The following is a 16357-nucleotide window of genomic DNA, read 5'->3' as shown; positions in this document are numbered from 1 at the left end:
TTCGAGCCCGAACGAGCTCGCGAGCCAAAATATGCATTTCATTTGTAAACATTAATTATTATTTTAAAATCAGATTTTTGAATTGGTACTTTGTACCAGCCAGTTGAACATGATAAAAGTTATATAATATTAATTATAGAGAAGATAGGGATTACATGTTATATAATATTAATTATAGAGATAGGGATTACATATCTGGAGGTCATTCAAATTTATCAACATGTTTTTGTTGACCATTTAAATTTAAAAATAACTTTTAAGCCACTCAAATTTATATTAAGTCAGTTTGGTCTGGTGGAAACTAACAGGATTACCTAAAAGGCAATAAGACCTTTTTGATACCATAGATTATTATTTAAATATAGCAATACAACATGATATCAAACCAAAGGATACGTAACCACCATTGATCGACGTACTAATAGCATTCGAAATCCACATAATAAGAAAGTACTAAGTAACTATTATATTTACATAGCATGGATATTGCAGATGGCGATTGGATATTATATGGACGAAACCAGGGACCGAGGGTCCCTTGCAGTTTCAGAAAGTGAGCCATTCATCCACCTCTTTAACATCTCCAAAGCAGCCCTTGGTTGATCCATAGGAACCATATGACCAGCATCATATACCTATTTCCCAATTATAATGTCAATAGTTTTAAAATTTTGAACCGCTGGTTAGAAGGCGTTTCAGGTCAACCCAACCCATTTCAAATCCAAACCCAATCAGCTCAACCCACCCATTTTGCATGAAAAATATGAAATTATTCCAATTAATAACCGAGTGAGGTGAGCATTACCTTAAGGAAACTGAGTGGACCGTAAGTTTTAAGTAAGCCTGAATCTGATCCAGCTACTACAAAAGGAACTTGAGACGATGTGTTGAACCCTTCCTTACCACTCCACTCCATATCATGAACCCATCTCCAATTACCTACCATTTTTACAAAATATAAAATAAAAAATAAAGAAAAAATTTCATGGTTGGTCCACAAACTTTGTATCAAAAATCAAGATAGGACCTAAAATTTAAAATGATCATGGTTGGTCCCAATTTTTAAACATTGTACGCTAATGGTCTCAGAGTTAACTGATCGTTAAACACTACCAGTTAAGTGAAATACATGATGTACACTTGATGGGTATTATTGTCTTTTTATCTTTAAAACTCAACAACATAAATATCTACGATGAAATAAACTTTTAACATAAATAAACTTTCCCTTCTTTGATTTAAGAATCCTAAAAAATCCCTTTACGTAGTATTTTATTTTATTTACTTTCTCTTTCTTTCACCTGTTCATGATTAAGAACTAAAAAAATCAACCTTTCATATTCATCCCAACAATCTAAAATTAATTAAAATCAAACCTACAAAATCAAAATTTCAAATATAAAATCAAAATCCATAACATTATAATAGGCAGCATGAAGTCTCACCATATCTTTCTCATTGACCGAACTCATTAATCAATCTCTGAAAATTATAAAACAGCTTGCACTATGTATTTTGCAAAACTGGCCATCGATTTCATTCAATTTTCCGGACACCATCTTTGTTGTACAAAACCGACAATCATCACTTTTTTCGTTTGGATCTGCAACTCTGAACCACCACCGTCACCACTCTAACTACCGACGAACGTGGGTTTTCATGATTTCCTTACCCACCCTCTTCTCAAATGAAAATCTTACTACTAAAAATCCACCCATTCTCAGTCAAATGCATCTCTTGTGTCTCGATGTTCTTATGGTTAAAATCGATTCAAATAAAAATCGCTAGAGATGTTAGATCTGAACTTTTTATTTTTCTGGGTTTTAATTCTTATGTGTGCATATATGGATATAGGCATTGTGTATTTGGGATTTGGAGATAATGTTTGATAGTGTAATTTTGTCTTTAAAGGATGGTTTCAAGTTTAACTGAAATCAGTTTTGGTTTGTGTTGCCTGATAACCACCACCACCACCACCACCTGGGAAAACTTGTGTTAATTTAGAATCTGCATTTTTTGGTTGAATATATTTTCCAGGGCACCATATATAATGGATTTTTATAGTTAAAGTTTGTTTCTTGAGTTTTTAAATTTTTTTTTTGTTCCGACCCGTTGAATTTGGGTATCAAGTTGGATTTGATTTTGAAATAAAGAAATGAGTTGAATGATGTGAAGGGAAAGAAGAAACGGTGATAATGGATAATTGTTGTGTATAAATAAATATCTTTATGTTTAGTTATTCGTTGGATAAGAAAAAAAAATTAGGGTTCTTGATCAAAGAAGAGGGGAAGAAAGGAAAAGGGTATTAAATGACAAAGGAGAGTTAAAAGACGTTAATACCCTCACACATGGATGGCACATGAATTTATTTAACGGACTTTTTCGACGACCAGTCAACTCTGGGATCATTTGTGTACAATATGTAAAACTTGGGACCAACTATGATTGATTTAAACTTTATGTCCTATTTTGATTTCTAGTACAGAGTTCAGGGACCAACCATGATTTTTTTTCAAAAATAAATAAATAAATAAAAATTATAACAAGACATAGAAGCTTTTAAACAAGGTTGTAAAAATTCCTACTCGGGGAGTACTCGGTCGTGACTTATTATGCAGCACTCGGCAACTCGGGGAGTACTTGGACATTGACCAAGTTTAACTTTGACCGAGTTGTGACCAATTTTGACTGTTTTTTCGAGTAATCCCGACTTTTGACCGATTAATTCCGAGTTTTGGCCAATTTTGACCGAGTACTCGCCGAGTAATTCTGAGTTATGCAACACTGTTTTTAACGGGGGAATTGACTCAAATATAACTTGAGAAACGGAGCACAACAAAAACTAACCGAGCCAATTGCAAATGAGGTCATATTCACCGGCATAAATAAGCATCTTAATCCCGTCTTCAAGGAGACCAGGAATACCAACTTCACTATTTCTCATCCAGTCAACAAGCATAGCCAGGTACACAGTCGTACTACACGAAACAAACTTTATGTCTCCGACTCCAAGAGCTTCTCTAACCGACTTCTCGTTAAGAAACGTCTCCATGTTTGAAAAGTCATAGCAAAGCGAGCCAATACACTCTTTTCTAATATCATAGTACTGAATCAAATAAAAAGTTATTGTCATCGTTGCAAGATGGGTAGCTTATGTAACGGGTCAAAACTCGTCCTTACATTGATATTTCCTGCAATAGCAGTGATTGAAATGAAAATGCTGTTGCATGCCACATAAGCCGCCGTACAAGATACCGTTCCATCAGTACCACAAAGCTTAATTGCAGCTTCACAAACAGGAACTATTAAATTAATAAGTTTATACTGAGACTCCTTAATTATCCCCATGTCTAATGCGTAATCTGTATACGCCTTGTACTGAATTGCTGGATCAGTTAGCCCGTTTCCAATCGCAAATCCCTGTTTATCAACAACTCATACAGTAAGGATAACAATTTTAACCGAGAAAAGTAATTAATCATAATTAATCTTGTTTAAAACAAAAGAAGATACCTTAAGGTTTATGTGTATTCCTTCTTTGGCTTTGTTTCCTTGGTGGACTCGAGCAGCAAAAGCAGGAATGTAATGGCCAGCGTATGATTCTCCGGTAATATAAAAGTCATTGTCTACAAGTTCAGGATGCTCTGCAAAGAATGCCTGAAACGTAACATACATACATACATACATATATATATATATATATATATATATATATATATATATATATATATATATATATATATATATATATATATATATAGTGGTAGGATCAAGAGGGAAGTAACCAATCGGGCGGAAGCGGGGGAAAGCAAAAACTTTTTTTTTTTTCTGAAATATATATACATACATATATATATATATATATATATATATATATATATATATATATATATATATATATATATATATATATATATATATATATAGGGGCATGATCAATGGGGAAGTAACCAATCGGGGGGAAGCAAAATTTTTTTTTTTTTTGTTTTTTTTTTAAATTTTTTTTTTCCGGCATCGAGATCACACAAAAATATGAACATTTAGAAGAGACACTTCGTGATGAATGTTATTATTTAGGCGGGAAAACGATCGACAAAAATAACATTCAAGATAATATTGTTCGTGAAGAATATGAACGTTTTTTTTCTTCATGTTTTGTGAAGTAAAATTTAGCCCGATTTAGAGTTTAGGGTTTAGGGTTTGGTGTTTTGGGTTTATTCCATAAACCCAAAACACCAAACCCTAAACCCTAAACCCTAAACTCTAAACCGTTCGTGTTAAAAACTCAATCTAAATCCTAAATCTAAACCCTAAACCCTAAATTTCTAAACCCTAATATCAAAACCCTATAAACCCTAATATCTAAACCCCAATAGCTAAAACCTCAAAATACGCTCGAAAAACACGATAATTGTTATATATTACTTCTTCGAGCGTTTTCCCGCCAAAATAAAAACATTTATCACAAAGTGTCTCTACTAAATGTTCATATTTTCATCTCATCTATAATGTTCGTGAACAAAGTTTTTTCAAAAAACGAAAAAAAAAAAAAAAGTTTTTGCTTCCCCCGAATGGTTACTTCCCTCTTGATCCTACCACTATATATATATATATATATATATATATATATATATATATATAGACACAAAATCAAATTCTAAAAAATTTTAAAATTTTGACCAACACCTTCCCCGACTCAGCCCTACTCAGAGCCTCAGACCGATTATGACAAGACTTTTAAGCATTGACCGACTTTTTAGGTGTTTTTGGGTGAAACGAGATGGGTTAGTCACCAAATTGACGCGTTGACCGACACGGCCTAGTTTTACAATAATGCATAATTACATAAATAAGGCAGAGATGAAAGTAACAGACCTGTAAGAAGTCATAAAGGTCATTACTCACGCCCTGTTCATCATGACGAATGTCTTTTATCGTAGAGCTATAACTAAAGCCGGTCCCAGTAGGCTGGTCAACGTACAATAAGTTTGATGCCTGAGTTTGCACAAACATATTAACATCCAGTGAGTCATACACCACACAAGAAAACAAAACATTCAGATAAACCATGAGTTTCAACTACATTATTATAACAAGAAACATACACAGGGACCAAATAACTAACAACTCAGACATCCATAGAATACTAAAATCAAACATTGCTCATACTAATGAACTGTTGCAAATTGTAATATCACTTTGAATACAGTAAGGCATCTCATATAGTTCACAATAACAATTATAGTTTACACATATATCTTTATACGGTGAATGCATAACCAATTAGTTTAATATAATCGAAAAAGAAAAAAAGAAAAAAAGCAGTTGATTAAGTGATACAAATGATATCATAAATTTCTAACTAAGATGAATAAATTTGAGCCAAGAAAGTGTACCTGGTCCCACCCATATTCGTTCCAAACAAGAGTTAGATCGTCTCTGATTTTGAAAGGACCATTTTCATAGAAAAGAGCAAGCTCACTGCTACACCCTGGTCCTCCAGTCAGCCAGATAACAACAGGGTCATGTGCACTGTTTCGTGACTCGAAGAAAAAGTAAAACATCCTACACAAAATTGCAACATTAGAAAAATATTATAAGTGAAAATAATAATCCTAAATTGAATGTACCGAAAGCGCAACCACACAATTGACAAACTAATTGGTAACTACAGATGGAACAAACTGCACTATAGCAATGTGGTGTATCCGTGTATGTAGTGAAAGCTAACTACCAGTGTAACAGAATCTGTAAGCTAATGTAGTGATCACTAATTCATAAATGATTATTTTGATAGCAGTGAGCTATATATAATAAGGAAATCATTTTAATTAATTACAGTATTATATTAAAATTAAACATAAGAGTAAGTAATTAGTATCAAGGAGTTTAAGGAATATACTGAGCATCATGAGAGTGTTGAATCTGGTAATAACCAGCATGATGACCTAATTCTTCAACTGATACGTTATCAGCTCCAACAAAATTAGGAAATTTGAAAGGCTTTTCGACAATCAACTTCGAACGGTTGGAAACAGCGACGTCAACGGCGATGTTGACGGAGTGTTTGGGGAACAAATTGAGGTCTGTGATGAGTTGTTTAGCTTGAATTGACGGTAACCTAGATTCCGTCAGGCTGATAACGGTTGCCGGAGAAAGTGAGGCCAGAAGAAGACCAAGGCAGACGATTAGTAGCTTCCTCACACTCAAATTACTCATTTTTTTTTTTTTTTTTTTTCAAAAAGAACAAGAATAAAAAGTTTAGACTTTGTATTCAATTTATAGATTGGAGTACTGGCTAACTTAAATGGTAAATACTCCGTAATAATAAGTTAATATACGGAGTATAAGTTAACAAAAAAATTATAGATTGGTAGTTTAGCATCTGTTTTTCTTTCTTTTCTCGGTTTTACCTTTGTACATTCGATTATAATATATAAATAAAACTACTTGCTTTAAAAAAAAAAAATATATATATATAATATAGTTTAAGAATAATGATATTTCTAAATACACCCATCATTTCATATACAGTTACTCATTGCATGATAAAAGTGATTTTATCAATGAGTGAGTGAAAATATTATTACACTCATAATTCAAAGAGAATTGATAGCATTGCTTCAACGGTAGCATTGCTTCAACGGTACCGGTGCTTGGACCGAGCCTCAGTAGGAGGTCTCAGGTTCGAGCCTCACCAGGGGGTTTTCTGTGGAATTCCTGGCTGCCTGCCAATTGATGCCAGTTAAGGGTCCGCGGTTTCCTCCTGTGTGATTGTGTGATTGTGTCTAACAACTAACGAGCCGATCTAAAAAAAAAAAAAAAAAAGAATTGATAGATTCATACAAAATTTACACAAAAATTTAAGACTGGGAACTTTTCTATTTGATTATATATATAACTAGTCCGGATCCGGCCCACGCGATGCGGCGGGGACTTTAGGCCCGTGTATTCATATTTAACGTAGCGTTGTGTATTTACAGAGGGGAAAACGATCCATGTCTTAAGCGCCGTTTTAGATATCGTTGTCTTAAGCGTTTTTTAAAAAGTGTCCGTTTCAAACGTAGTTAGTTTCGTTTTGTTCATAAAAAAATTTCGAGTGTAACGGTGTTGTCGGAAAAATTTAACTTTGCGGCGAACAGAAAGATACGGGTTGTCATTGTGTTAAGCGTTTTTTAAAAAGTGTCCGTTTCGCGTATAGTTAGTCCTGTTGGGTTCGTGAGACTTTTTCGAGTTGAATGCTGGTCTTAGAAAAATTTAACTCGCACCGAGCGAGAAGATATGACCCGTTATAAATTCGAGGGAATTAATTTATTTTATTTTAATAAAATTATATGTTTACACTTTCTACCCTTAAAAAAATGTAAACTTGAAGGGCTGTTATGTAAATTGAATCGAATTTGAGGGACCGATTGTAGTGTGAACGCAAACTCAAAACTACAATCCGAATTAATTAAAACTACACATTTAGCCGTGGCTTCACTCAAAACTACAATCCGAATTAATTAAAACTACACATTTAGCCGTGGCTTTTAGTATATAAGGGTTAATAATTAAGTGTGTTTTTTCGAACGTTATCTTTCTTTTAGTATATATTTATTCGACTCATTTGAAGTTCAACTAATTTCATGATGACTATTTGTTTTGAGGTCAGTACAGAGTCATCACGAGTAAAAACCGTCATAGCTCTAAGGAGATTAATTTTCTAATGTTCAAATTCATATCTTCTTCTATACATATAGATATATTTGGGGTACTTTAACATAATGAAATGTCCCGTTCATATTGATTATAAACGTTCCATATTAATTGATTTCGTTGCGAGGTTTTGACCTCTATATGAGACGTTTTTCAAAGACTGCATTCATTTTTAAAACAACCATAACCTTTATTTTATCAATAAAGGTTTTAAAAATATTACGTAGATTATCAAATAATGATAATCTAAAATATATTGTTTACACACGACCATTACATAATGGTTTACAATAGAAATATATTACATCGACATATATTTCTTGAATGCAGTTTTTACACAATATCATACAAACATGGACTCCAAATCTTGTCCTTATTTTAGTATACAACAGCGGAAGCTCTTAATATTCACCTGAGAATAAACATGCTTTAAACGTCAACAAAAATGTTGGTGAGTTATAGGTTTAACCTATATATATATCAAATCGTAACAATAGACCACAAGTTTCCATATTTCAATACACATCCCATACATAGAGATAAAAATCATTCATATGGTGAACACCTGGTAACCGACATTAACAAGATGCATATATAAGAGTATCCCCATCATTCCGGGACACCCTTCGGATATGATATAAATTTCGAAGTACTAAAGCATCCGGTACTTTGGATGGGGTTTGTTAGGCCCAATAGATCTATCTTTAGGATTCGCGTCAATTAGGGTGTCTGTTCCCTAATTCTTAGATTACCAGACTTAATAAAAAGGGGCATATTCGATTTCGATAATTCAACCATAGAATGTAGTTTCACGTACTTGTGTCTATTTTGTAAATCATTTATAAAACCTGCATGTATTCTCATCCCAAAAATATTAGATTTTAAAATTGGGACTATAACTCACTTTCACAGATATTTCCTTCCTCGGAAATAAGACTTGGCCACGGATCGATTCACGAACCTATACAAATATGTACATATATAGCAAAGTATGATCAAAATATAATTACAACCATTTTTATTATGTTTTAAAGATTTGAGTGTATTAAGTCAGCTGTCCTCGTTAGTAACCTACAACTAGTTGTCCACAGTTAGATGTACATAAATAAATCGATATATATTATTTTGAATCAATCCACGACCCAGTGTATACACGTCTCAGGCTAGATCACAACTCAAAGTATATATATTTTTGAAATCAACATCAACCCTGTATAGCTAACTCCAACATTACTGCATATAGAGTGTCTATGGTTGTTCCAAATAATATATATACATGGGTCGATATGATATGTCAAAACATTTGCATACGTGTCTATGGTATCCCAAGATTACATAATATATTAGAATACATGTATAATACAATATAAGTTAGCTAGGATATGATTTGTATAGATTTGTTAAACATTTCCCGTAGCTAAAAAGATCAAAAATATCCAATCTTGTTTTACCCATAACTTCTTCATTTTAAATCCGTTTTGAGTGAATCAAATTGCTATGGTTTCATATTGAACTCTAATTTAAGAATCCAAACAGAAAAAGTATAGGTTTATAGTCGGAAATTTAAGTTACATGTCAATTACTAAAGAGGTAGTCATTTCCGTCGAAAGAACGACATCTTGATGACCATTTTGAAAAACATACTTTCACTTTGAGTTTAACCAAGATTTTTGGATATAGTTTCATGTTCATATGAAAAATAATTTTCTCAGAAGAACAACTTTTAAATCAAAGTTTATCATAGTTTTTAATTATCCAAACCAAAACAGCCCCCGGTTTCACTACGGCGGCGTATATCCGATTTTATGGTGTTCATCGTGTTTCCAGGTTTTAAATCATTAACTTAGCATATCATATAGATATAGAACATGTGTTTAGTTGATTTTAAAAGTCAAGTTAGAAGGATTAACTTTTGTTTGCGAACAAGTTTAGAATTAACTAAACTATGTTCTAGTGATTACAAGTTTAAACCTTCGAATAAGATAGCTTTATATGTATGAATCGAATGATGTTATGAACATCATTACTATCTCAAGTTTTCTGGATAAAACTATTGGAAATGAAAAAAATGGATCTAGCTTCAAAGGATCCTTGGATGGCTTGAAAGTTCTTGAAGCAGAATCATGATACGAAAACAGTTCAAGTAAGATTTTCACTCGAAATAAGATTGTCATAGTTGTAGAAATTGAATCAAAGTTTGAATATGAATATTACCTTGAATTAGAAAGATAACCTACTGTAAATAACAAAGGTTCCTTGATGTTAGATGATTACTTGGAATGGATTAGAAAGCTTGGAAGTAAACTTGCAAACTTGGTAGTATTCTTGATTTTTATGAAACTATACTTATGGAATTTATGAAGAACAATTAGAACTTGAAGATGGAACTTGAGAGAGATCAATTAGATGAAGAAAATTGAAGAATGAAAGTGTTTGTAGGTGTTTTTGGTCGTTGGTATATGGATTAGATATAAAAGATATGTAATTTTGTTTTCATGTAAATAAGTCATGAATGATTACTAATATTTTTATAATTTTATGAGATATTTCATGCTAGTTGCCAAATGATGGTTCCCACATGTGTTAGGTGACTCACATGGGCTGCTAAGAGCTGATCATTGGAGTGTATATACCAATAGTACATACATCTAAAAGCTATGTATTGTACGAGTACGAATACGGGTGCATACGAGTAGAATTGTTGATGAAACTGAACGAGGATGTAATTGTAAGCATTTTTGTTAAGTAGAAGTACTTTGATATGTGTCTTGAAGTCTTTCAAAAGTGTAAGAATACATATCAAAACACGACATGTATATACATTCTAATGGAGTCGTTAAGTCTTCATTAGTCGTTACATGTAAGTGTTGTTTTGAAACCTTTAAGTTAACGATCTCAATTAATGTTGTTAAACCAATGTTTATTATATCAAATGAGATGTTAAATTATTATATTATCATGATATTATGATGTATGAATATCTTTTAATATGATATATACATTAAAATATCGTTACAACGATAATCGTTACATATAAGTCTCGTTTCGTAATTCTTGAGTTAGTAGTCTTGTTTTTACATATGTAGTTCATTGTTAACACACTTAATGATATATTTAAATATCATTTTATCATGTTAAATATAGTGTATCAATATCTTAATATGATACATATGTATTTAGTAGACATTATCATAACGATAATCGTTATATATATCATTTCGAATTTCTTAACTTAGTAATCTCATTTCTTTTGTATATCACACATTGTTAATATATTTAGTGAGATACTTACTCATCATAATCTTATGTCAACCATATATATATGTCTATATATACCACAACATGTAGTTTTTACAATTTTGTAACGTTCACTGTCTATATGAAACTTATTGCATTTAATCAAGTCTTAACAAGTTTGATTACTTAACACGTTGGAAACATTTAGTCATGTAAATATCAATCTCAATTAATATATATAAATATGGAAAAGTTCGGGTCACTACACATAACACGATTCGTATGGGCTAAATTTGAGTATATAGTTATGAACATCGTGTTCATGACCAAGTCAGCCTTGATCTTAATCGTCTGCCATATTTAGCTGACAGTTATTTTTACAAATAGTCAAAAAATTTGACAAAATTGCTCTTGGAACAAAGTAGAATGTACATATGGTCAAAATTCAAGTGTTGGGTTCTCAAGGCCCAAAAGTGTCAATACCTTCGATTCTGATCATTAACATGATAGCATCTTCAAAAAAATTAAATCTATTGTAATAATTCATTGAAATAAGTTAGTCGAAATGAGTAGTTTACTTGAAATAGCTGGCCGTATGGTCACCTTTTAGAGTTTTAGTAGCTTCCATGTTGATGAAATTCCTTGCACGGTATATAATAGGCGTCAACTGATCAAATGATAACTTGCAATACTGTAAATGCAGATCTGGATTATACAAAGGGAAAACTTCACATATAGGTACTCTAATTATACACAGTTTCTTTCTGCTTATGCTATAAAAACTGAAAAAACTGTTTTTACGCTTAAGTTACTTATACAACCAGATCCAAATCCTACTTAAAACTACAGAGTTAGTCTAAAGCCTCAAAATTTGTACTTTCAGCCAGGTTTAATAGTGTCCTAGCTACTCGAGTCTCACGAGTATGCCCCCCAAAACTACCCTAAATTTGCAAAACTGGATGAAACTCCAAAAGTAGCACCTACCGCCAAAGCTTTCGCGTATTACAGTACTTAATACACCGATGCAAAAGGCTGTGTATACTACTGTTGTGTAATAAATATATTTGTTAGTAACATAACCTACTCCAAAAGTAGCACCTACCACCAAAGCTTTCGCGTATTACAGTACTTGATACACCGATGCAAAAGGCTGTATACTACTGTTGTGTAATAAATATATTTGTTAGTAACATAACCTAACTGTTTAACTGTAAGGATACTCGAGGATTACAACCGTCGCTAGTTTTTTAATAAAAATTTTATTGTTCAAAAAAGAAAAAGAAAGGATTACATCTGTTGATGATTAAGATATAAAACATTTGCAAACTAATATATATAAAACATCAACAACCATTAGGGTTTCTTTGATAGTTCAAAAGGAAACACGGTGATAACATGACAAACATAAAACACACAACATAAAGTTTAAGTTTACAAACAAGAATAGAAAATCCTAAGACACAAGATGTGACCATCATGAAAGACCTTGAAGACCAACCAGATGGCTGACATCTTTATTTTCAAACACTTAGCGACAAACACAAACAAAACTTGAACATTCTCGATGAGTGAAAGACCATGATCGCCTGAAGAGTTTCCATGCGTGAAATTTTCATGGCTGCAATTCCATCATATGTACAACCAGTTGGCGTCTTGAATACTGGGGCATTTTGTTAGGATCACCAGACTGCAACAGAACAAATATTTGTCAGTAATTATGCACATAAATAATAAATATGATACATAACAACCATGAATCTATTATGTATGTAACTATTGTACACACATACTGATTTAATAAATATAATACATATTAAAACTCACAGCTGCTGACAAGTGATTAAAACGTTGTTAGTTTTGTGTAGGTGCAAGTACTATATGTGTAAGTGACTTTGTATGTGTAAGTATGTTACACACATACTCATTAAATGTACCAATTACTCACAACTGATTAAAATGTACCTGTATTGTTAAGTTTAAGTAATTATAGTTTGTATAAGTGTGTGTGTATGCAACTATTTTACACACATGCTAGAAAAACTCACAGTTCTTGAAAACTCATTAAAAAGTACAATTTTTTGTGTTAGTTTAAGTAAAAAATTCTTATGTGTAAGAAACCAATCTGATTCTCTTTGACAAGTAAATGATGAATTAAAATCATAGATTAGTAAAAGCTGATAGTATACAATCGAAGAATCCCAACACAAATATAAACAGTCTAACCTTGAGGCAACAACTTTAACTAGACAACAGTTGTCACATTCAAATTCAAGAGAAGCCAAATCATTACCATATTTTGGACCCGCCTTCTTATTGCATTTGTAACACCTAAATGACAACCATCCTTCGTCGTCTTCATCGATTACAACAAATTTTCCTTTAACGACGCACTTGGTAAGCTGTTAGAAAGTGTGTACAATCAGCATTTTTGTTTAATGCCATTCAAAAGTAATAATAATAACAAGGTTGCATACTGTTTAATACTCGGAACATGTACCTCACAAATGTTTTGCAACTCCTTTCAAGAAACAACACAACGTTTGGTCTAGCTTTTGATTTCAGCATCCAATGGATTGGGAGAATCACTTGCTGGAGCCTTTGCTAAGACACTTTTCACCTCATTCACATGCTAAAATAACAGAAATATCTCGATATATAAGTATACATATCTAAACTAAATGTATTAGGTAGCCTTTGCTAAGACAATATTACTTGTTCAGCTTTTTCCCTTAACCAAGCTACACTTTCCTTGACCGTTTTTGAAAGATGTGAGCCAAACAACACCAAAATGCACTCAGCAACTCTGATCGTCGTCATAGTTCTCAACAAATATTAATAATTAAATTATGAGCATACCAACTATAATAAACCTGTTTTAGACAGATTGAAATATGAAAACCCTGTGACACCAGTCCGGCCACAAGCAGAAACAAACCGCAAGAAAGAAAAATTAGGAGCTGACAACGAGCAGAAAATCTAAGAACGACCACGAACATTGACCAAATCGTTATCTAAGAACAAGCTAGCCTACCAAAATTAAACAAACAAAAGAACCTAATTTAAAATTATACTGCAAATCAATTATATAGGTGAGTCAAACGTATTACTCATATGATGACAAAACTAGACGTATTTATTAATAATAATACTCGATATTCCATTCATCCACAAACAACAGTAAGTAATCAAGCTAGCATCTTGGATACTACGTACAATATTACTACTGTATTTGACAACAAATGTGTTGAGCAAAACAACTTCTTCTTAACAAACATTAATTCTCACAACAACAACAACAACAACAACAACAACAACAAAACGATAGTAACAATATCACTTAAGCTTACTAAATCTTCTCCGTAACGTAATTTTTTTGGAACCGAGGGAATTCATCGATGCCAGATAATGCATTGCGCTTGGTATATCGTTGCAACTCACAAATCTTTGAAGAGGTTCAGAAATATTTCATCCATGACGACACCATGAGACTTCAACTCGTGAAGCAATTGTTTTGAGGCTTCAAGTTTGCCGTCTTTGAAAAGTCCACCTATCATAACGTTGTATGTTCTGATATTAGGTGATACGAACTTGTTGGAGAGTTGACGACAGAGTTTCAGGGCATCGTCAACTCTTCCCGCCTTGCAAAAACCATCAATAATGGTAGTATAATTGACGATATCAGAACTACCCATCTCGTTAATGTGAGCAAGTGTCGTTTTTATCTTTTGATTCCTTTGTATGTTCTGATATTAGGTGATACGAACTTGTTAGAGAGTTGACTACAGAGTTTCAGGGCATCGTTAACTCTTCCCACCTTACAAAAACCATCAATAATGGTAGTATAATTGACGATATCAGGACTACCAATCTCGTTAATGTGAGCAAGTGTCGTTTCTATCTTTTGATTCCTAATGTATCCCTGAATTATCAAGTTGTAAAAAGCCCTACCCATCACCAAACCTTTATCAGCCTTCACGAGTTCTATCAAATTGCCAACAAGCTTAAGATCCCCGATCTTAGAAAAACCAAAGAGCATTGAGTAATACGTCTTGACAGTGAGAGCCAAACCTTTATCAGTCAGTTTATAAAATAATTTCTAGGCTTCCTCAACATTACCAATCTTACAATGGTTGTAAATAAGACAGTTATACACTTGGATTGGTGGAGAGAAGCCAAATGCTTCCATGATTTCAAAGACTTTCATTTTCGAATCCAACTAGATCTTGATTAGATTCTGGATATAGGGGAAACTTCAAAGTCCGACCTAGAAACTAAAAGGAGCCCATGGCCCAACATGTTTATGAGTCCAAGTTATAGCACAAATAAGTGAATGAATATTGGAATATGCATGTGGCATATAAGAGTATGTGGGTCAGTAAGTCGACTTGTTACCTAAATACTATTAGGAGTATGTATTTAGTACTATTATTATATTGTTTAGGTAGATTTCGTCTTGATAAGGTCAATGGGCTAAGTGTTGGGTTAAGTGATTTGGTCTTGAAAAGGTCACTGGGCTATAAGTTATTTAGGCCTAATTCTAGAATTGTTTTGGGATAATAAATTTCAAAAGATATGGGCCTGTTTTGGTTAACTGATGTGGATATCAAAGAGAAATGGGCCTGCGTTTTGGAAATAAGCCGTATTGAAGATTGTGGATTTATCCAATAAACTGCCCGATCCAAACGCAATCGGGTTAATTGGGTATGGGTTATTCGGTTTCTTGATTTCATCAAAACAATCAATCAATAATTTAATACTAGTTTTGTTCATCACTTTGATGCTACAGATAACTAGTGATATTAAGTTTCAAAGATAAAGCTCTCAACTCTATGTGATACAGAGTACTAAACTTCCATTATTTGTATGTTTAAATGTGAAGGTTACTTAATTATTACAATAACTGCATCCATGGGTTTTATAGTTTTGAGAATAATAATCTATAAACAATCAGGTAAATAAGATAATGTTAGCTTAATAATTACCATGTATACGATGATTTCGGGAGTCTTTTAGCACTAACGATATTCTTATCCTCCAAAGCAAGCCATGTGTAAGCTTCCATTGGTGTTAGAACACGCAGCCTTTTCCCGTTTCCTACACAAACTTCGGAAGCAGATCTATAACTACAATAACAAGTAGCCTCGTAGAAAACATTGATAAAAACAGAGTAATATTTTTTGGATAGATAGCAAATATTAAAAGAAAACAGAAACACAATTAGATAACAGTATCAAGAAAAATTGCAAAAATTGAAGGGGAAAAAAAAAAAAAAAAAAAAAAAACAACAACAACTAACCTAAAAAGAAGAGAACTGAAGATTAGGCAGTGAATGAAAATACGTGAAATGTAAAATGGCTAGGGTTTATACTACATTCATTGAGCAACAGGCTTGACGGACTGAAGTGAGATGGATCAGCCCTGT

General features: G+C 32.8%; 1 protein-coding gene and 1 long non-coding RNA gene across 2 annotated transcripts; both read right to left on the bottom strand.

Annotated features, from left to right (window-relative positions):
* Window positions 1-333: 333 nt before the first annotated feature.
* LOC139894574 (serine carboxypeptidase-like) lies at window positions 334-6256 on the bottom strand. The gene is made up of 8 exons (XM_071877931.1): window positions 5903-6256; window positions 5397-5565; window positions 4876-4995; window positions 3514-3657; window positions 3181-3420; window positions 2848-3106; window positions 806-939; window positions 334-635 (listed from the first exon to the last, which is right to left on the bottom strand). The coding sequence occupies exons 1-8, from the start codon at window positions 6217-6219 to the stop codon at window positions 507-509; spliced, it is 1512 nt and encodes a 503-aa protein (XP_071734032.1). The 5' UTR covers window positions 6220-6256; the 3' UTR covers window positions 334-506.
* Window positions 6257-14047: 7791 nt separating this feature from the next.
* LOC139893138 (uncharacterized) lies at window positions 14048-16043 on the bottom strand. The gene is made up of 2 exons (XR_011774362.1): window positions 15918-16043; window positions 14048-15199 (listed from the first exon to the last, which is right to left on the bottom strand). It is a non-coding gene; the product is annotated as an uncharacterized lncRNA (long non-coding RNA).
* Between the last annotated feature and the right edge of the window lie 314 nt (window positions 16044-16357).

This window comes from Rutidosis leptorrhynchoides, chromosome 2 (genome assembly GCF_046630445.1).
Source record: "Rutidosis leptorrhynchoides isolate AG116_Rl617_1_P2 chromosome 2, CSIRO_AGI_Rlap_v1, whole genome shotgun sequence".
Classification (NCBI taxonomy): Eukaryota; Viridiplantae; Streptophyta; class Magnoliopsida; order Asterales; family Asteraceae; genus Rutidosis; species Rutidosis leptorrhynchoides.
Note: the sequence above shows the minus strand (reverse complement) of the source record. Positions and strands in the feature narration are given on the sequence as shown.